The 20,921-nt window shown below is 44.9% G+C and overlaps 1 protein-coding gene across 1 annotated transcript in view; it reads left to right on the forward strand.

The window, feature by feature from the left end:
* Positions 1-20,921, forward strand: part of NOTCH3 (notch receptor 3) — a 64,539-nt gene that overhangs the window by 12,675 nt on the left and 30,943 nt on the right. Inside the window, exons 2-8 of the mRNA XM_061616579.1 lie at positions 2,016-2,097; positions 13,672-13,814; positions 14,252-14,587; positions 15,236-15,358; positions 15,737-15,970; positions 16,266-16,421; positions 16,690-16,875. Of these exons, the coding sequence (XP_061472563.1) occupies positions 2,016-2,097; positions 13,672-13,814; positions 14,252-14,587; positions 15,236-15,358; positions 15,737-15,970; positions 16,266-16,421; positions 16,690-16,875 (1,260 nt within the window). The remainder of the gene's footprint in view (positions 1-2,015; positions 2,098-13,671; positions 13,815-14,251; positions 14,588-15,235; positions 15,359-15,736; positions 15,971-16,265; positions 16,422-16,689; positions 16,876-20,921) is intronic.

The following is a 20,921-nucleotide window of genomic DNA, read 5'->3' on the forward strand; positions in this document are numbered from 1 at the left end:
GTGGGGTGGTGGCAGAGGCAAGTGATCCCTTTGGTGGGTCGGTGGGTGAGTGGGGGAGACCCGTAGGGGAGAGATCTGTGGGGCGACGGAGGGCTGGTGACCTGTGGAGGAGAGGAAGCAGTGGTGATCCATAGGGGGAGCAGGAGGACAGGCTGGTGACCTATGGAGGGGAGGGAACAGGGAGGGCTGGTGGCCTGTGGGGGAGGGAGCATTGGTGACCTGTGGAGCACGTGGAGGTGAGGGAGGTAAGTGCTGGTGACTCATGCTGGCAACCCATGGGGAGGGAGGGAAGGGGTACTTTGGCAACAGGAGGTGGGGTTGGCGAGTGAAGCGAGCAGGGGTGGAGCCCCTAGTATTTTTATATTTATGGGCCTTTCTGTTGTTTTGGGGGGAGCAAAGTGGCCATGATCTCCTCTTGAGAACTTGTACCTTTTTGTGTTGTTGCTAAGCCATGGTTTGGTTTAGTACTACAAATGAACTGGGTCATTATCATGTTCCTTGGTACCTTAGATGGGAAGAATTCTGCCCCCAAGAATGAACAATGTATTATAGGGAGAGCCAACATGGTATTCTCCAGAAATTGTGGATTCTAACTCCCATCAACCCCAGCCAGCATGTCCAATTCTCACAGATGATGGAGAATTATAGTCTGAAACATCTGGGAGGCGCCAAATTGGCTATCCTGGTGTAGTAGGTGCCCCTACACTGTGAAATGAGCGAAAACTCAGAGGCATTGGGTCACCCTCTCATTTTGTATGTATGTGCATTGGTATTGGTACATACTCAGAAGGGCAGGCATGGTCCACAAAAGGCTTGCATGCATGCCTTCAATTTGTGGTGGAAATTGGCTGGAGCTAGTTGTGGTCCATTGGTAGCCAGTTGCCCTCATCCTGCTACAAATCATTAATAAAGATAGATGGAGGCTCAGACTTCTAGATGGATCCCTGTGCTTGCCCCTCTCCTGTGGGAACTGTTTTCTCCCACAAAATGTGAGGGAGGGAGCTCTGAGGAGAGGCCATTTTCTTTAATTCAAGAGTTTTGCAGATCATCACCTTTTTGAAAATAAATACCATATTTTTCAGCATCTTGGGTTCCCCCTTTTTTATTCTTGGTTGTACTGACTAAGCCAGTTAAGCCTACTTGCAACTTGTGAGAAATTCTGGTTAGTCCCTTCATTTGTGGAGCTTCTGCTGTTCTGTTCATATTTGTCTTGTGTTGTCTAATGTGGCCCCGTGAAGGTGCATCCGCAGCTTCTGTTTTTCTTTCCACATCTTGTGAGCGCATGCTGTGTGTTTGTTCTGAAGCCTAACAATAGCAGCCATAAACGATTCCTAAATGATCATTTTAATAGCAGGTATGAACTATTCCTGAATGATTTAGCAAGAAAAATATCCTATTGTGGGACTCTGGGTGATGCTTTTGATGGCAAAGTCTGTTCTCAGTTGCTGTTATGATCTTGTTTAAATGAAACACATACACTTTCTGGTGAGGAAGAGAGAGGGAAGAGCCATAGCATAGTGGCAAAGCATGTGTTTTGCTTAAAAGGTCCCAGGTTCAATTCTAAGCAGGTTCAATTCTAAGCAGGTTCAATTCTAGGCATCTTTAGGAGTAGGGAGTCAGTGTAGACCAGAGATGATGTGTGGGCACATGTACCCCTCCCTCTGATGTTGCTGGGCACCACCTCCCATCATTCCTCACCATTGGCCATGCTGGCTGAGGCTGATGGGAGTTGGAGCCCAACAATATTGGGAAGGCCACAGGTTGTCCATCCCTCCTGGTGTGGGTGATACTGAGCTATGTAAACTAATGTCAGCTTTTTATGAACAAGTCAGCTTTTGGGGTTCAGTGGAGGATGTAAAGACAAAAATCACAAGTTTAGTCCATATCCCTTAGTCTGGAACTAGAGCTGAACATGACTATAAAACATAAGAATTGGGCTTCATAGCCTGAGCATTACTTTCCTTCCAGTGCTGTACGTGGTATGCTCTAACCAAACTCCTTTTCTTTCCTTGCAGCCGTACAGTGCTTGGATGGCGACAAGCCCTGTGAGAATGGTGGGAGCTGTGTTGTTTACTCCAATGGGATTGCTGCCTGCATGTAAGTGATATCTCTGTACAACTTGGGCCATGGTTTCATCGGCAACTAGTGCATCAAACCAGCCTAGGGGGCAGGTTATAGGTTTGAGCCATTGCTTTCAAACCGCAGCGTAGTAGTGTAATTTGGGAGCAGTAAACTTGTCATTGGGAAAAATTGCTGTTTGGCATGAAGTGGGAGAGCAGTGAGTTCTGTTGCAGGATGCAATACAGTTTAGGAAATATGGGGCCTGAAAACTCTTCAAAGGTTACAGCAAGAGGCAAATCTTAGCACACTCTCCTAAGTCCTGTTATAGATAGCATGCTGTGTCAGGGACTGGAGTGAATAAAGGCTCTTTCTCAGGTGCTTTATTTTAAGCCATAGGAACTGGGAAATGCTGCTGCTGACTGGTGCAAATTGGCTTCCATACTTCTGACAACTCTTCAGTTGGAATCATGTTTGCTATGGGGCATTGGAGTAATTTGATCTTAGCATCAACTTAGAGCCAGTGTGATGGAGTGCATGGCATATCGGACTTGGACTAAAGGAACTTGAATTTGAATTCCTGCTAACTTGTGTATCTTGGGCCAATTCTTATTCGTCTGCTTAAATTTCCTCATAGGGTTTTGTTCTGAAGATAAAATAGGATAACCTCTGTGTAAAGCACACAGGTTCTGGGAGGAAGAGTGGAATAAAAATGTGATAAACCAACATCTTATAGAGGGGAAGAGAGAGAAGAACAAGTTTTCTGGTTATTGTGACTATTATATTAATCTAAATTTATTAGGAGCTAAGGGCCAATACTGATGATATGCAGGAGGTTTGAGTCTGAGCAGAGCAGTCACAGTGGTGTGTGTGTGTGTGTTTAGGGCAGTAGTAGGAAATTTGTGACCGTCCAAATGTTGTCATTGGACTCTAGCTCCCATCAGCCCTCAGGCAGCATGGCCAATAATTAGGGATCATGGGAGTAGTGGTCAAACAACCTCTGGAGGGCCACAGGTTCCCAATCCCTGGTCTAGGATTTAACACTTCCCATCCATTTCTCAATTAAATGTTAAAATGTTATTAGTCGCACAGCAGAAAACATACAGTTGTGAAGGTGGGACGATTTTAGCTCATTAAAGAAGGACCCCCTTGATCACATTTGGAACACCCCACAACTGCTTTTAGGTAAAAATGAAAACATATGGAGCCTGGATAACAGATCTTCCACATCTCATCTGTTTTGGCCCTAAAAAATTAAAATCATTTTTCTTGGAAAAGGATGAAAATACTCCAAATAAAGAAATGATAGATTAAAATATGGGATTTAACAACTTTGAGTAAAATTACATGAGCTCATGTAAAGGAAGAAAGATACAGAGTGAACAAATCTGAACAGGAATGGGAACTGTTTAAGAAGTTTTGGAATGCTAAGCAAACCCCAAGCATAATTTTTATTTTAATGTTGTAATGCTTGTGATAGATCTTAAATGTTTTATGTTCTAAGATCTAATATAAAAAGCTACAGCTTCTGTGAATTGATACAATGTTTTAATGGCATTTGAGACATTTCAGTGTTTGATAGTAGGGAAGGATTAATCCTATACATGTCTACTCAGAAGGAAATCCCACTGAGTTCCATGGGATTTGCTCCTAAATTAACGTGTAGAGGATTGCAGCCTTAATAATTTATGTTTGAAGAAGTAATGTATTAGATTAAAATATGTCTAAATTATAAATATGTCTTAATGGAGTTTTAATGCTTACAAAGTGTTTAAATGTTTTAATATTTGTGATAGTTTTATTTTCTGATAATCAGTTGTCTTAATGGAGTTTAGAATGTTTGAAGTGTCACAGTGTCTGTATTTGATGTTTATCAGTTTCATGAATTAACTTTATTCAACTAAATACATATTTTTAACTGAAAAGCTTGCATTTCTAACTGAAACAGTATGTTAAAATTATGATAAAGTTTGGTTTACTGTTTTAAAAAAGATCATTTACTAGAGAGCACATGTCTGTTGTTGGGAAGTTGTAACAGGGATCTGTTGGTATGGATGCCTGTTGTTTTCATAGGTTTGAAAGCTGCTACTGGACTGTCCTTTCTTCCTTTGATCTAGCTTGTGTTTTGGCAGGCTCTTTGCTGAAGGGTGGGAGAGTACTCTTGATCCTAAGTGCATTGCTGATACTGCCAGTAGTGTTCAGACTGACTTTATATTGCCTTGTAATTTAGTTGCTTCTTTTTTATAATAGGGGTCCCATACTGTATGGATAAAGTTTGAAAGGGGGGGGGACCCAAGAATGTGCAGATGACACAATTGTTGGGATTTCAGCATGGTTCGCTGTTGTTAGCCTGATCAGATAGTCCTGGGTGGTCACACGCACTTGAGGCTTTCTTGCATTTGATGGTCCAGGTCTACAGACCTGGAGTTAGCTGGACCTGGGGTTCCTACTTGTCCTCCTTCCTTCAGTTGTTTCTCATAGTGACAGGTGTTTGAACAAATGCAGCAAGTTCCTAGCTTGGCCTGGTGTTGCCTGTGTTGGAATCCAAGACAGGTGGATCTGCCTGCAGCTGCCACGCCCAGAACAGGTGAATCACTGGGAGGCCCGACGCCTGGCCTGGATCCCTGGATGGGATGAGAGATAGAATAAGAAAATACTACCAGACAGCTGCCTGATCAGGAGTCCGCTGCTAGAACACTGCTGTCCACCACTGAGGTGGGCATTTAGCCAAGCCTTCTGGGGAACTCTGGATGTATTTTGCTGGGCTCCAAGCGGAGCGAGGAAGAAAAAGGAAGAGAGCTCTTGGCAGCATGGTCTGAAACCTGTTGGACAGGTTGGGTGGGGAGGCCTAGGAGTGCCCAGTGCTGAAGGGGGGGGAAAACGCTCTCCCCCCCTTCCCCCACTAAACACCTGCAGAGAGGCCTCTTAAAGGGGCGGTCACCTTTTGCCTCCTTCAAGCTTGGCAATGCCAGATGGAGGGGAGGAGGTGGACAATAGGTGCCACTCATGTCAGTTTTTGCCTCTCTGCTTTTCTCTCCCCCCTCCCTCCAAAAAGCTTGTGGCTTGTGCCTTGAAGAAGAAGGTGGGGTTTAGATTAGGGCTGTCACGGTCACTTAAAAATGAACGTGAATATAGGCCTTATTATAGGCCTTCTTGGGAAATAGGAGGTGTAGCTGCTAAGAAGGGTGTGCAAGGATGGTTTTGGAGCTGGGAGTGGAGAAGCTGACAGAGATAATTGGACTAGGATGGAAGTGGGATTAAAATATGCCCAGGTAAGAGAGGCAGCATGGCTGGGAAACTGAAAATGTACATGGCAATGTGATACACATTGTAGCTTTGAATACTGAGGTTGATAGTCACCCACAAATTTTTGGTTTCCATTTTTTAAAAGTACAATTTTAAATGTGCCGCCCTGGGCTCCTACTGGGAGAAAGGGTGGGATATAAATCTAATAAATAAATAAGGGTCAATAACTCTAAAATGTATGGACCATTTCTGCTAATGGCTTAGAAAACTGGAGAGGATTCTGCACTCAGTACAACTTTCTCTCTCAGCCTTTGGAACTTGTTCATGAGTCCCTTTTCCCTCCCCGTTTCTTAGTCGAAAAGTTCTCAAACATTTTTTCACAGGCCACTTGAAAATTGCCAGGGGTCTCAATGGACCATTTAATTTTGTTTGTTCTACAAATCAAAGCACATATATAGTTCATATGTAAATCACTTTTATCCCTTCAGCATCAGTATTATCTCAAAACCAACACCTTATGAAAATCACAAGATCTAGGCTAGGCTGATAAGGGTTCCTTTAACTGAGTTTTTTTGGAGGTGGAGGGGGAAATTAGCATATTGCACCAGCACAGTATTATGAAAAGGCCAGAGCCTTGTTAACCTATTTGATAATCTGGCCCTATTTGGTAATCTGGCCCTGTTGTCGGAAAAAATAAATTCAGTGCAGGACCAGTACAGATATACTTGAGCGTTCCACATCCTTTCTGTGGACCACCTGGATGAGCTAACATATGGACCACACTTTGACAACCTCTTGTTTAACTAGTTCCAGTTAGAAAGATTTTTTAAATATATATATATTTGGGGAAACAGTGAGGGAAAGAAACCACTTCAGGGCTTATGGCTGGTGCAAACATGCATATTAATTCTAATTTCAGTGCCCCTTTTTAAGTAAAACCCCCTCACCTCTTGCTTTATACATGGGCAGACATGTCAAAATAAATGTATGCCTGACACTCCTGTGACTAGTTTAGTCCTTAGTATGAGATTAGAATCCCAGGCCAGAGATTCATATGGTGGAGCTCTTTTGTTGACAGAAATCTTGCATCGTTATGGGCACTTCTTTGCCTTTTGATCCTGTATACTATACAGTGTATAGCTTGCCATAAAGTGACAGATCCCAGGGCAATTGGAGAGAATATAGGGAGTAAAGCACTTTGCTGCTTTGTACATGACGTCACAGCCCAAAGAGGGGTTTTGACAGTCGGAGATTCAGAGCAGCTTCAGTCAATGATCTGGTTTGCATGTAACACTAAGCCAAACCATGTCTTAGCATAAACAAACAAATATGCATGTTCCCAGAAAAAAAGATTGCAATTGCAGCAGTCTTTCCCTAGAAGTGTTGTGCTACTTGAGGCTGAGACACCGTTTGGCTTAGCATTATGTTCAAACCCGGGTTTGTGTTGTGTCTCACTCCAGAAAAAGCACAAGCTGCAACCAAGATTCTTGATTTACCACTTGTGGTTTGTCTGGGGGAGACAAGCCATGAGCCCATGTTCAGACTTAACACTAAGTCAACCCATGGCTTAGCCCTGGGTAGTGTGGGAGCAGTAGGACCAGGGGGTAGCACCGCAGCTGCTGTTTTGCTTTGGAAACTTGCATGTTTGCTCTAAGCCATGGTTTGGTTTAGCGTTACGTGCAAAATACTGACAGAGGATGAATGAGTCCCTTGCACGTCCTCTTGCTTGTGCCTCCTGTGTAACATACAAAGAGGGAAATGACTCCTGTCCCTCGTAACGGGACGTATGTGGAGCTTGCACATCTCACTGCACACAAGGGAGATATGCATCTTTCACTTCAGACATGAATATGGTAAACTGCAAAAGAGGTTACATGAATTGCTCCCTTTTCTATGCTCTGTCCAAAGTTTAATTTACTTTAATGATTTATATGCTAACCTTCAGTAGGGATATTTTCAGGCCAGTTTGCTTACAAATAGATAGAACAAAGTTTCCTCTAATTTGCTTGCTTGTGCCCAATTACATGAGCAGGATTTTAAAAAACACCATGCTGCTAATGAGTGATAGATTTTTTAGACCCTGTAAATAGGCAAGCTGAGTTTTTGTCTCCCTGACTCCCCTCCCCACCCACTTTGTTAGCAGGTAGGGCTCCAGCACTCTTTCACAGCTGATGGGACAATGGCAGTAGTAGTGCCAGAGCAGGAGTGATAATTCCCACTCTTGGAACAGTGTCTTCAATTCCAGTGCTATGAGTTGTTACATCTGGCTTTGGAATGGGGAATAGGAGAAGGGAATACAGCAGTGCCCCCCCCCAGCTACCATATCTGCTTCTCCATTGGGGCAGGGACATTTTTTAAAGTTCCTGTAAGGAGTTGGCACTATTTGCTATTGGTTTTCTTTTTTTTACTCTTTGTAATCCATTTTCACTTTGTGAGGACAAATTGCCATTGTCACATTTGCCAATAGGGATTGTGCTTTGGCTCTGTGTCTGTAATATGTATGTATGTGTGGTTCTTGTTGACTGTTTTTTGGAGGGTCAGGGTAATTGTCAGCTCTACTTACAAGATACAAGATGCTGGGAGGAAGGGTGGGATATAAATCAAATAATAAATAAATAAAGACACGAGTAATTTTTTTCCTCTAGTCTGTGCTTTACAGGACAGAGCTCTGAAGCCCTCCGTGCCAGTTACTACAAAGACACTAGAAACTGGGTGCAGATGGATAGAAGCTTGGGAGGTGAACACTGGCTCAGTTTACCCATCAGAGCTTGGTATAAACCCAGGAGCCACATCACAGAAATGGGGGAGGCTGGAAGGATTCCTGTGTATGGGACCTGTTTGCTCCACCCTGAACTCTCTTCAGAGAGTTGGGGTGGGGAAAGTGGTTGTTTTCCTTGCTTGGATGGGTGTGTGAAGGGTTCTGCCTGTAGTGCCCCCAAGCAGCCCTCAGTCATTCAATTTTGGCATAGGGCTGCAGGCCAGCTACTGCCGCCCGCGCAGCCCTGGGGTAAGGGGTGAGTCACAGAGTGTTGTTGAGCGACATGTGCAGACACAGTTGGTGATTCACAGCCCCAGGGGAAAGGCATAAAAACCTAGCTCTCCTCCCTGGATGTGAGCAGGCAGGGACATGGTGCCAGGGCTTGGCTCCCAGTGCTGAAAGAAGAGGCTTTCTTTTTTGGGGAACCTAGCCACCCCCAATTGGTAAGTGAGATTGCCCTTATGCTGCCCTGGGGCAAGAGGGAGTGTTCTGTAAATTAACAGGGGCCTACTTGTTGGTGTAGGGGAAACTTTGCTGCCGGCCTGTGTCTCCCTCTGTGCCAGTGATAGTGGCCCTTAGGAGGATACACAGACTCTGCCCATCAGCAAGCTACAGTTGCCTGTAAGTAAGGGCCAAACTAAACAATATGTTAAATTTGTATATGCATTTAACGTGTCTCATTTTTTTTAAAAAAATAACAGTTTGGGTGAGACTAGGATTGGAACCACAGGTAGTGTTTTTTTTAGCTTGTGCAGTGTTCTTAGTGAAAATCACCTTTTATTAAAGTTGCTACCTGCCTTGGGAGGGAAGCTATAATTGGTGCCAGTGGTAGCTTCCCACCTAGGGGAAATAGCAGCTTCAAGGGGCAGTTTTCATAGGGACTGCAGTGCAAGGGGAAAGGGTTAAATCTGCATTTTTTTAAAGTAAAAACATCTCTCTCTCTCTCTCTCTCTCTCTCTCTCTTAGGTATGGTAATTTGGTCCTAAGACATATTGCCAAATAAATTCATGTTTGCTCATTCTGAGATTTATATGACTCATTCTCACCTGGTTTACCAAGTACCAGCCTCTACCATTGGCCACTAATATCCTTTACTACAAGTATGGTTTGCCCCTTTTGTGGCAACATAATTGTGGCCAAACACCTTGCCACAAGGTCAGGCAATTCACCTTCCAGCATATCCCCCCACCTTGGTCAGTCAACATAATCTAGATTTTAAAACACAATGTATGCCACAGGGAGCAGGTACCTTGCAGTCTTGTGCCTACAGACCAAATTATTTATTTATTTTTAAAAGTTATACCTTGCCCTTCACTAGTCAGTCGGCATTCCCAGAGCGTCTTACAAAATAAACTAATAGATTTACAGAGCATATACCTATGGATGACTTGAGCAAATTATTCAAGCCACTTTTCAAGAGGAAGACAGATCTGACTTGTGGAAATGCTTTCTGGGATTTAAATACAGTGCTCAGTCTAGGTGTCCTGAGCATAAGCCCCAGTCTTCCCAATGATGCTTTTTGCTTCTCTCCATGGCTACAAGGAACCGTGCCAACTGTCTTTGGTCTGACATCTTCCACTGTCGGAAACAACAAAAAAAGTTATCAGTCTAGAAACATTCTGGTTCCAGTCTGGAAACATCTTGCCTTCTTTTGAGGCCAATAAAGTCCCCTGAATTGGAAGAGGGAAGCATACAGGCCCGCTGCACCCAGTGAGCAATCCAATAAATTGGTCCTGTGGCCTCTTGGCCCATCTGCATATAGTTACATCTGTGTTGTCAGCATGTCAATAGATAGGATAGAAGATTTCTTGGACACACTTTTCCTTGGCATTTAACCGTGGCTGTGTTCTAGCAATGCAACTGTAGTGTTAAGGTAGAGCTGTGCCCACCACTGTGATGTGTGGATGTGTGAAGGAAAGGAGAGGTAGGGTGTTTGAAAGAGAAGGTCATGTTTTAGCTCATTGAGATGAGAGGCTGATGCACACTGAGGATGGCCTGCTTGGAGTGACTATGCTTGAGTATGGTTGATTGCTTGGCCTTGATTGAATATGGAGGGGAGGGAGAGGGACCTGACTTGGGGATTAGGTCCTACCATGACATGGAAATCATGACTGGGGAAGTAATTACTGTTGTAGCTTAGCCATGCTGAGTGGAGTGAACTGCCTTGGGAAATAGGGCTGCCATAGGGATGGTTAGCTGAAGAGACAAGTGTAGTAGTGTTTTGTTTACAGTACTTCCTTGGATGAGTGTTCAAACCCTCACTGAATGGATTTTAGTCAGAACAATAGTCACTTCAACTTTGGTGAGCATGTAATTTGGTTGCTAAAGAACAAATAACTTGTATGTTTTGACTGTTATTAAATCTAAGTTAACAGCTAGTAGCTGATTTTCATCCCAGTGATTCCCACTTCCTTTAGACACACACACACACACACACACACACACACACAGAGAGAGAGAGAGAGAGAGAGAGAGAGAGAGAGATGTTTCGCAGCCTTGAATGTTGCTGGCCGACTTCCCCTCAGATGCCAATCCTTTCACACCTTCTTGGACTCTAGTGAGCTCCTTCTCTTCTGGCCAGTCTCCTCATAGCTGCTCTCTGGTCTCCCTGTCCTCCAGGCTCAGGAGGCTGTAATCTCCCTCTACTGAAGCAGAGCTGCCCTCCTTCATTTGCAGACAGAGCCTCTGGCAGGTTTCAGACGGCAGTTTGCAGTTGTCTCTTTTCCTCTCTCAGTTCTCTAGTTCCCATGGCAACTGGAATTAGTCCACAGGTTGCCTTTTACCCCGGGTTAACCTTTAGTTGGCTACCACTCACATAAGATTCACCACTACACATGATTTGGGCTGCAGAGAAGCAGCTTTGGTCACTTGACAAATCTTACAGTGTGGCTGTTCTTTGCCTGGTGGGTTGTCTTTCCCACATGGTAGCAAGGGGGTGCTGCATAGTTTGGTCCCTGTCTGATTTCCTTTTTGGGCTGTAAGACCCTGACTGTTGTCAGCCAGTGCCCAGGATTTGTTGTTCAGGCTCTGGCAGAAGAATAAACAGCTTTGTGTTGCCATAGCAATGGCAGGCTGCGGGCAGAGGGTGGTGGAGATGGCTCTGGAAGACTGCATTTACAGGGGATGCCTACAGAGTCTGGATTGGGAGGCCCCTTTCAAGACTCCAGGATGGCCAGAGATTAGGGAAGGGAGATGTTTCATCCCTGTACTAGTGCTGCTTGTGCCACCCATCACCATCCTGTCCCCCATGAAACCAGGTTGGCAGAGAGCCTTTGAATGGCAAGATAGGCCTGTTGGTAGCAAGCTGCTGGATCCTGCAAATGCGAATTGAAAACTAAGGAAAGATGAGGGAAAAGTTCAACTGTTTCTCTTCCTTTTCTCTTCCCCATCCCATTGTATAAAGGTAATTACAGTTTGTATTGCCCTTCTCTCAGTGCTCAGTGACCACTTGTCCCTGCTTCTTTATCATGTTCTCTTTGTGTATGTGTGGGCCAGTCAGTGCAAAATACTTTCCATTAGGGCGTTGGGAATATTCTGCTCTCAGCCAGTTGGCCGAGGTCAAGCTGGTGCAAATGACAACCTCAGACCACAAGAGGGATGTCCCCAAACGTCCACCCATTTTGCTTCTAGGCAGAGCTGGACAGGTGTAGATACTTGAGCCTTGTTGATGATTAAACGTACATAGCTTGTCTGGGCTTCCTGAGCCTGACCAAAATATTTTTGTCTGGCCCTGGAAGAAAAAGCTGGGTGTTAAGGAGCCTTGGGGGAGTATTATTTGGATAAGGGCAGGAACTATCAGGGACTCTGCTGAATATAAAATCACATATTTGTAACTACTGGAAACTCCAGTTTTCTGATTAAGAACAAATTATTTATACTTTTTACTAGAACTGTGATGGTTAGGCATCTTTGTTATTAATTTACAGCATGAAAGATGAAATTATTAGGATTCTGCAGGAGTTTCTCTGTTGGGTATTTGTAGACATACTACAAGTTTTGGTCTGATTTAGAATTGGGTAGGCTTCTTCACCCCTTGATCCAACCTTGTGTTCTGTCTTTGGACAGTACTATACGTTCCAAAAAAGTGTTTAAAAAAAGGTGTTCTTCCAGCCATCAGGAGCCAAATCAGACACTATGGCCATTTTTCTCAAACCAGAATTTTAGACCTATCCTGAGGCTGTATGAATTATTTTCAACATACTTTTTAATTTAATTTAATTTTTTTTCATTTATACATCACCTTTCTTTTGTCAAGGAACCCAAGGTGGCATACATGTGGTTCCCAAGGGGTCTCCCATCCAAGCACTGACCAGACCCAGACCGACTTTGCTTCAGCAAGGTGGTGGCCTCATGTGCCTTCAAGCTATACCTTGGGACATATTGGCTGTGCTTGGGATTACAGAACTGAGTTGCTTGCCATCTGTATAAATATTGCCCCATTCTTAAGCCACACTCAGCTCCTTACTTCTAAATGTTTTACAATGAGCTCTGCTGACAAAATCATATATAGGGAGGGGAAAAGTCTTTTCTTAGATCTGCCTGGAATTTGCTGGTAAGAGGAAATGGTTGGTTGGAACCTGACAGAAGGCCAATATTTAAGATATCTATTTTCAGCTGGCAAAGGGTAAGTGTGGGCAGAAAGCAGAATTTGCAGATGACACACACTGGTGGAGTAGGTTATTCAGTGAATTGTTGCTCAATAGAGGAAAAAGACATGTTTATGCTAAGCCACTGTGCAGGTTCTTTGGTGAAACAGAAGAAAGAGGAGTATGTTGCCTGGTGAAAAGTGGATCTAACTGCTCATTGAATTATTCCATCACAGAGGCGTGACAGACTAGTGCTTGCACACTGGTCCCTGTATCAAGAAGCTGTTGTTAGCAAAACACTTAGAGCAGAGGGTCTCACACTGTGGTAGACAAGCTCCATTCAGGTAGTCTCAGTATAGGGCTGTGAATTTCATAATATGATGCTGGTGTAGTCTACTTATTTTTCCCTTTAAAAAACCCCAACAGTTAAAGGGGCCTTTTTCAGTAGCTTTGACCTGTGATTTTCAAGATACAGCACTGATTTGCTAAACAGAAAAAAGCTTAAGAGCTTTGCTGAGATCCTCAACAATTTCCAAGTGGTCCACGCTAGAAAAAAGTTTGCGAATCCATGGATACATACCCTTCCATGTATACCCAGCTCTGGGACTGCTGGATGTTCTAGGCTTCTTGCAGTCATTGTCTCTAGAATTTTTGATGTTGGCTATAGCTTCAAAGAGGAGATCATGACAGTGGAGACCTATTGTCTCGCTTTCTTTTGCCCTACCCTCTAGCTTCACAGTTTTTTATACATTTGCTCACTACTTCCTGGAGAGATGAGATCTAAGCAATCCAGGGCAGGGGAAACTTAAACACAGTTTTTCTGAATATCAGGCTACTTCCCAATTGTGTTCCTTCTCTAAGGCTCCCATTTTCCTAAGGGATACCTTTCCTAATGTTGCTGCTGCTGTCATCACCTTTCCCATAGCCCCTCCCCTCCGAGTTGCAGGGTTTGGGCATCAGACTACCACTTGGGTACACTGCATATAAGTTGAGTGCCAAATGTCATCTCTCTCTCTCTTTCAGATGCCAGCCTGGACTGATTGGAGAGCACTGCCAGTTTCAAGACCCTTGCCACCAGTCACCCTGTGCCAATGGAGGCTCATGTGAAAGCACCCTGCGTGATGGCACTGTGCACTACCAGTGCACCTGTCCCAAGGGCTTCCGAGGTAAGGGGCGTTATTCAGCTACAAAGTTGCAGTGGCATAAGGATTGGCACTAGTGCAATGGGATTTCCCCCTCTCCTTCCCCCATGTACACTCCACACTATCCCCAAATCTGCCCTGGAGGGTTGGGGGAACTCCCAGAACAGATTTAGGGAAATGCAGGGGGAGGAGAGTGGAAGATGGTTCCATTGCATAAAGAGAAATCCTTGGCTGACTGAATGTTCTGCTTAACTTTATGTTGAATACAACCGAAGGATACATAATGTGGTGGGATGAAGTGAGTGGCTTTCTGTAGAAATTCTGCAGGATTGCCTTGCTGGGATGGGAATGTATGTTGTCTAGGGAGGATGGGTCCAAGATTGTTGGTGAATAAATGGGCTTTCTGGGGAAGAGTTAATATCCTTCTTTCCAGGTCACTAGGTATTCCATCTTCCATTTAGGTCAAGACTGCTCTCTGTTTGATGCATGTGCCAGCAAGCCTTGTGTCAATGGTGGCCGCTGCACCAACTGGAATGGCCGCTACAACTGTACATGCCCATCAGGCTACCAGGGCCGCAACTGCCGGAGTGATGTGGATGAATGTCGGGTGCCTGGTGTATGCCAGCATGGGGGTACCTGTATCAATACACCTGGCTCATTCCGCTGCCAATGCCAGGCTGGCTACACAGGGCAGCTCTGTGAGAGCATCTCCACACCTTGTGCTCCCTCTCAGTGTCTCAATGGGGGCACTTGCCGCCAGACAGGAGAACTCAGCTATGAGTGTGCTTGCTTACCTGGTGAGTGAACAATCTGCAAAATTTCTTGCTTAGTTCTATTGTAAGGGAATGGGATAGATTACTGGGAAGAGAACATCCCTTAGGGCAGTTAGGTGGTGTGGAGTTCTGCTTGAAACACAATCTTAACCCCTTTCCCTGGGTATAGTGTGCTGTGTTTTGCTTGTTTCTCCTGTCAGGAAGCTCATGGGAAGTTGTTAAGAACTTTGGTGGAGCAGGAAGGAAGCAATCTAAGGGGAGGCAGGCAGAGCTGGCGGACAGCAGATGTGGCTCTGACTGTGTGAGCCAAATTCTTCTTCCTTGTTCTAGTCTGAGATTTGGAATGAGAGTGGGGCTTAGAATAAAGGAGGAGTGTTTTGCGGTATAGGTCAGGGGCCCAGTCTCGCACTGTGATGTTTACTGTTGCTGCAGTCCTTGCCAAGCTTAAAGTTGCAAGTCACCTATAGAGCAGTCCTATGCATGTTTACTTGGAAGTAAGTCCCACTGTTGTCAATAAAATTTATTCCCAGGACAGTGTGCATAAGATTGCAACCTGTAGTTGCACAGTAAGGATGGAACAGTGGGTTGTTGGCTTTTCTTTGTTTTTCTTTCCTGGCGCTAACCTTTTCATGGCTACTGGCCAGGCTAAATTCTTCCTTTCTCCCTTCACAGGTTTTGAGGGACACAACTGTGAGATTAACATAGACGATTGTCCGGACCACATGTGCATGAATGGAGGCACTTGTGTGGATGGTGTCAACACTTACAACTGCCAGTGCCCTCCAGAGTGGACAGGTACTGTGGTATTAGTCCAAGAGCCATAAACTGATTGCAACAGCCTAAGATTCTAAGGGCGTGAATGAGAAAAGTAGGGAGGTATCCAGAATTTGGGTAGAGATGAGGAATTTTCTTTTTTCTTCTATATGGTGTTCATTTAGTCTCTAAGTCAGGAAGCTGATTGTTGTAGAGAATGAGCTGGGGAATATTTCCTCATTCTCATTTTGGGAAACACTAATTTTAATCTGGCTTAGTGCGTAGAGAGCAAGGAAGAGCAAAGGCAACCCAGGACTCTTGAGAGGGAAGGTGTTGGGGTGGATGAGGGAAAGAATGATGCTGAAGACCTGTCTTGAAGGTCCTTCTGTAAAAAAAAGTGCCCCCTTCTTTGCCCTATAGGCCAGTTCTGCACTGAGGATGTGGATGAGTGTCAGCTGCAGCCCAACGCCTGCCACAATGGGGGCACTTGCTTCAATACCAATGGGGGTCATTCATGCGTCTGTGTCAACGGCTGGACAGGAGAGAGCTGCAGTGAGAACATTGATGACTGTCAAACAGCCGTCTGCTTCCATGGTGCTACATGCCATGATCGTGTGGCTTCCTTCTACTGCGCATGTCCTATGGGCAAGACAGGTAACTAGCTCCTACCTTGTATAATGTATCTATATTGGATTATTTTATTCTCGCTAACAGGTTTGGGCAGAATTTTTGGAGGGTTTGGTCAGTGCAGTGAAAAGAATGGAGTAGATTAATGGGATATTAAATAACATGGATAAGGTGTCTTTCTGAAATGGAAAGAGATTGCTGAGCATGGGCAAAGTACAGAAGTCAGTGCCCCTTGGCCATAAATTCCATCCCACTCCTTGCACGCCTCCTGTTTCTAGGTGCTGCTGTCAAGTGATTGCTTTTCATGGCCTTTCTCTTCTAGGCCTTCTCTGTCACTTGGATGATGCCTGTGTCAGTAACCCTTGCCATGAGGATGCCATTTGTGACACCAATCCAATGAATGGCCGTGCCATCTGCACCTGCCCACCAGGTTTCACTGGAGGAGCCTGCGACCAAGATGTGGATGAGTGCTCCATTGGTAAGACAGTTGCACCCTTCTCTTGCAGAACCAAAAGGGGAAGGAAGGATTACTGCCTCTCCAGTGAGTGGGAGGGAAGGTCCAAGGGGTAACTGAGATGGACTTTTGATAGTTCTCAAAGTGTTTTGATAGTAAAACACTTGGGAGAAGGGCTTGCCTCTGCTGGCATGCCCTTCTCAATTCCTTGGCTGTGTTTAAATCTTAAGATAGAGGGGATGTAATTTTGCACCAACCATGTTTACTTACCATGTGCCTTTGCCCTCTCCAGGAGCCAATCCGTGTGAGCACTTTGGCAAATGTGTGAACACACAAGGCTCCTTCCAGTGCCAGTGTGGGCGTGGCTACACAGGTCCACGCTGTGAGACAGACATCAACGAGTGCCTCTCTATGCCTTGCCAGAATGATGCTACCTGCCTTGACCGTATTGGTGAATTTACCTGCATTTGCATGTCAGGTGGGTTTCTTGATTCTGCCTGTTCCACTAGAGGGAGCAGAATATCCAAGATATTCTTGGATTTCTTGATAGTATGGGTAATGTGAAGTGGGAGGAGGGGAGAGAGTAGGTCAGCAACTGGGCATGGAAGAATTGGGGTCAAATCCCTGCCAAGGATGGGCTTGCTCAATGCGCTTAGATAAATTACTTTCTTATTTCAGTTCGCTTTAAAAAGGGAACGTTTCAGTGGCCTGTTTCAGAGTTCATAGAATCATAGAATAGTAGAGTTGGAAGGGGCCTACAAGGCCATCAAGTCCAACCCCCTGCTCAATGCAGGAATCCAAATCAAAGCATTCCCGACAGATGGCTGTCCAGCTGCCTCTTGAATGCCTCCAGTGTCGGAGAGGTAATTGATTCCATTGTCGTATGGCTCTAACAGGAAGTTTTTCCTGATGTCCAGTTGAAATCTGGCTTCCTGCAACTTGAGCCCATTATTCCGTGTCCTGCACTCTGGGACGATCGAGAAGAGATCCCAGCCCTCCTCTATGTGACAACCTTTCATGTACTTGAAGAGTGCTATCATAGCTCCCCTCAGTCTTCTCTTCTCCAGGCTAAACTCTGTGTGAAGTATGCTAAATGTAAATGATTGTAGAGCAGCCTCTGCTCTTGGGCCGTCTGAAGCCTCCTGTCCAGGTATCCATCTGCCTGATACAAGCATATTTGACTAATCTACACTGAGACATCAAGAGCATATCTCTGATTGTTAGATGGAGTGACTTCCTTTTTGCACTTCAGTGGGACAGGAGATGTCTCTTACACTCTGACTCTTCCATGTCTTGTTTGCTGTGCCTGTTCATTTTGGGGTATATAATCAAGATTATGTTTCTTTCACGTTGCTTGCCCTTAGTAGGTCTGGATTTTTCAGTTATTCTCAAAACTGAAAGATGTAGGGGAAACACAATACTTAGATTGGTATGGGGATAGCCACAAAGTGTGGGAGTGTAGCCTGAGCCCTTTCTCTGCTAGTTTGTATGATTCCAAGCTTTGCATTCCCTGTTGTTACAGCAAGAGCATATTTGCTTAATACTTTCAGTATAGATGGCAAATACAGATTCAAAAGAGAGGCTATTTGTGGAGCAAGCTAGTATTGTGAATGCTGGAATCTTCATTCAGGTCTCTGGAAGACTATGCTGCCATCTCGTCCCCCTGCCTCGCCCCCAGCGTGGCATTGCAATGCTGTGGGCGTGGGGCAAGGAACAAACCAAGAACCTCAGATGCAACTTTGGGGCTAAGGCAAGCATATACATAAGGAGGAATCCCTGGAAAAATTAGGGATGGCTATACTGCTGTCCCTTCTCCCATTGTGGCAGTGCTATAGGGCTGGGGTGCTGGGTAAATCGGTACAATATTCATACAGACAGTGGGAGTACAGCATTGTGCTTGGAATATTAATGGTGGGGCCTGCCTGGCGGGTGATGTGAATTGGCTGTGCTTTGTGCTTCCGTTACCCCATATAGGGAGGAATATTCTCCTTGCTTGCTCACTCATTGGTTAATGCTGGCTTTTTGTAAAAAAAACTGGGGGAGGGGTAGGCCCTGCTAGCTAGGAATGGCTTTGGTGTAGGGGTTAGGAAACTTGGTTTTAGTGCTGGACTTTTCTACTTCAACCAGCATTACTGCATCCCAGAGTCATTCCCCTTGGGATCAGGATGTAGAAAGAGATTTGATGTATTCAGTCTAGATCTTTGGCAAGCGGCTCCAGGAATGAGGAGCACAGCATGCAATAGCATACCCCTCCTACAAAATCCCCCTCCAAAACAAGCAGAAACAGGAAATCTTACGTTTTTGATAGGACATGGAACATTAGGTTTGAGTGCTCTCAAACTGGTTAGAAAACACTTCTAGAAAGCAGGTTGTTTGCATGTACCTCCAATTCTTGAAGTAGCACAAACAATCATGTGCACTAGTGCCTCATCTCTGACTTTTGTTCCCATGTTGTGTTAACTCTTGCGGTCCTTGAAATGCAGCTCTTCTCCCTACTGCTAGCCTCAAATCTCAAGTCCATTTATTGGGACAAAGCCCAGCGCCGGGCACATGTGAGCAGACTGTCCTGAGCTCCTCCGCATGGCTCCAGTTCCCCTCCTTTTTCATGGTGTATACCCCAGAGCTACATGACTCTCCCATACTCATCTCCTGCCACCTTCCTATATCATCAGGACTTCCTGACACAAAACCTAGCTTTGTTTATTTTATCTATTGGGAGAAGTAGAGTCTTTTGTTCTTTCCCCACTGCTCTCTCTCTCTCCCCCCTCCCTGTTCCTGCCATTTGGTTTTGATTCCTTCTTCCTAATACAGATGGAATAAGCAAAGGGTGTGGGCATAGCTTGGTAATCAGAGGTGGCTAGTCTGTGACTCTCCAGATGTTGTCAGACTCCAGGGCCCATCAGCCTCAGCCAAGATGGCCAGTGGTCAAAGAAGATGGGAGTCGCATTCCAATAATGTCTGGAAGTCTACAGGTTCCCCATCCTTGCTTTATACAGCGTCTGAGGCAAGAATATTCTCTGCCCCAGGGATACTTGAGGGAAGTGGGTTATGTAGGGTTATTGTATCATGGCCATTTTAAGTATTTCTCCAGTATCCTCAAGGGTTTGGGAAACATGGCTGTGGTGACCAAAAACAAGGAGATAAGAGGCTGCCTTCACACATGAGTTTCCCCTGGCATAGAGATTTTTCTCTAAATTGGAAAGAAATGGGAGTCAGCCTATCTCTCAGCCTCTGAGGGGACACCAAGAGAATGCAGCATTTTGTGTGTGGGTGTGTATTCCCATTGACCTTGAGCAAGCCCTGCCCATTTAGATAGTTTGCCTGGAGATCTTTAAGTATATTCTTACAAGTGAGAAAATTCTGTTCCTCCCATTTCTCCACTTTGGCAGTCATGTACAGGGAAAGTAGCTTGCATGGAGGGGAGTTAATACCTCAGACAGAAGCTGAGACAGATGCTATAAGGCCATAGCTGCTTAGGCCCTCTATGAGTAGCCAAGGAAAGGAGGTGGGCCTCGCTTATTTCCCCAGCACTGCTTGCCAGCGAACGATTCATTGGAGAGGCAGACTTCATGTTTTTATTGCAGTGGGGAAGGGCTGGGAATACCAATGCTTGGAGGGTTAGCTATGCAATCCTGTGCCTTTATAGGTGCAAGGATTCCTGTGTTCATTCTTGTTACTTTGGAGCATGTATACACAGACCAGTGGATGGGCACATTCAGGATGACCATTCTTCTATTGGCCAGAGCCTGTTTAACTCCCTTGATATGGTGGATTAGAGGTTACCCCCCGGACTAACATAATATGTGTCATGTCTAGTGCCTCCCTCTTGCCTCTTTCTAGATTATAATGCCTTCCCCACCTCCACAGCAAGAGGGAGGACTCGTAGCTCGGTGGTAGAACACATGCTTTGCACAAATGTTCAATCTTCAGTTAAAAGGTGATTTTGGATAATAGGACAGGCCCTAACGACCTTAGAAAGCTGCTGCTTCCTACTGACAGCGTGGATAATATTGGGTTAGATAGACCTACAGTCTGATTTGGTATGAGGTAGCTTTTTGTTTGTATATTAATGTGTGAATATATTTCTTTGTGCATCATTTGCCTAGATCCCCTCCCCCAAAATCCTGTGGTTTCCTTTCTCAACCACTGGTTCCAGCTGTTGGCTGTATTTTCATCTGTTCTTTGATTGTGTTCTTGCAGTTCTGTCATCAGGAACATAGACACTATCCTAAACAAGGTCAGACTACTTTTCCACCAAGTACTATATACTCTAACTGGAAATAGCTCTCTAGGGTTTTAGGCAGAGGTCTTTCACATCACCTGCTACCTGATTTTTTTAACTGGACATCAGGGGTTGAACCTTGGATCTTTAGCATACAAAGCATGTGCTCTGCCACTGGGCTATGGTGCCTCCCCCACTGAAGGAACATGAGCAGAACCTCTGTTTATTGTATATTTGACAATAAAATCTTGCAACTCAGAAAGCCAAACTAATTGAAAATAGAATAAACTAAACAGTTTCAC

The sequence above is a fragment of the Rhineura floridana genome, chromosome 3 (assembly GCF_030035675.1).
Source record: "Rhineura floridana isolate rRhiFlo1 chromosome 3, rRhiFlo1.hap2, whole genome shotgun sequence".
Taxonomy (NCBI): Eukaryota; Metazoa; Chordata; class Lepidosauria; order Squamata; family Rhineuridae; genus Rhineura; species Rhineura floridana.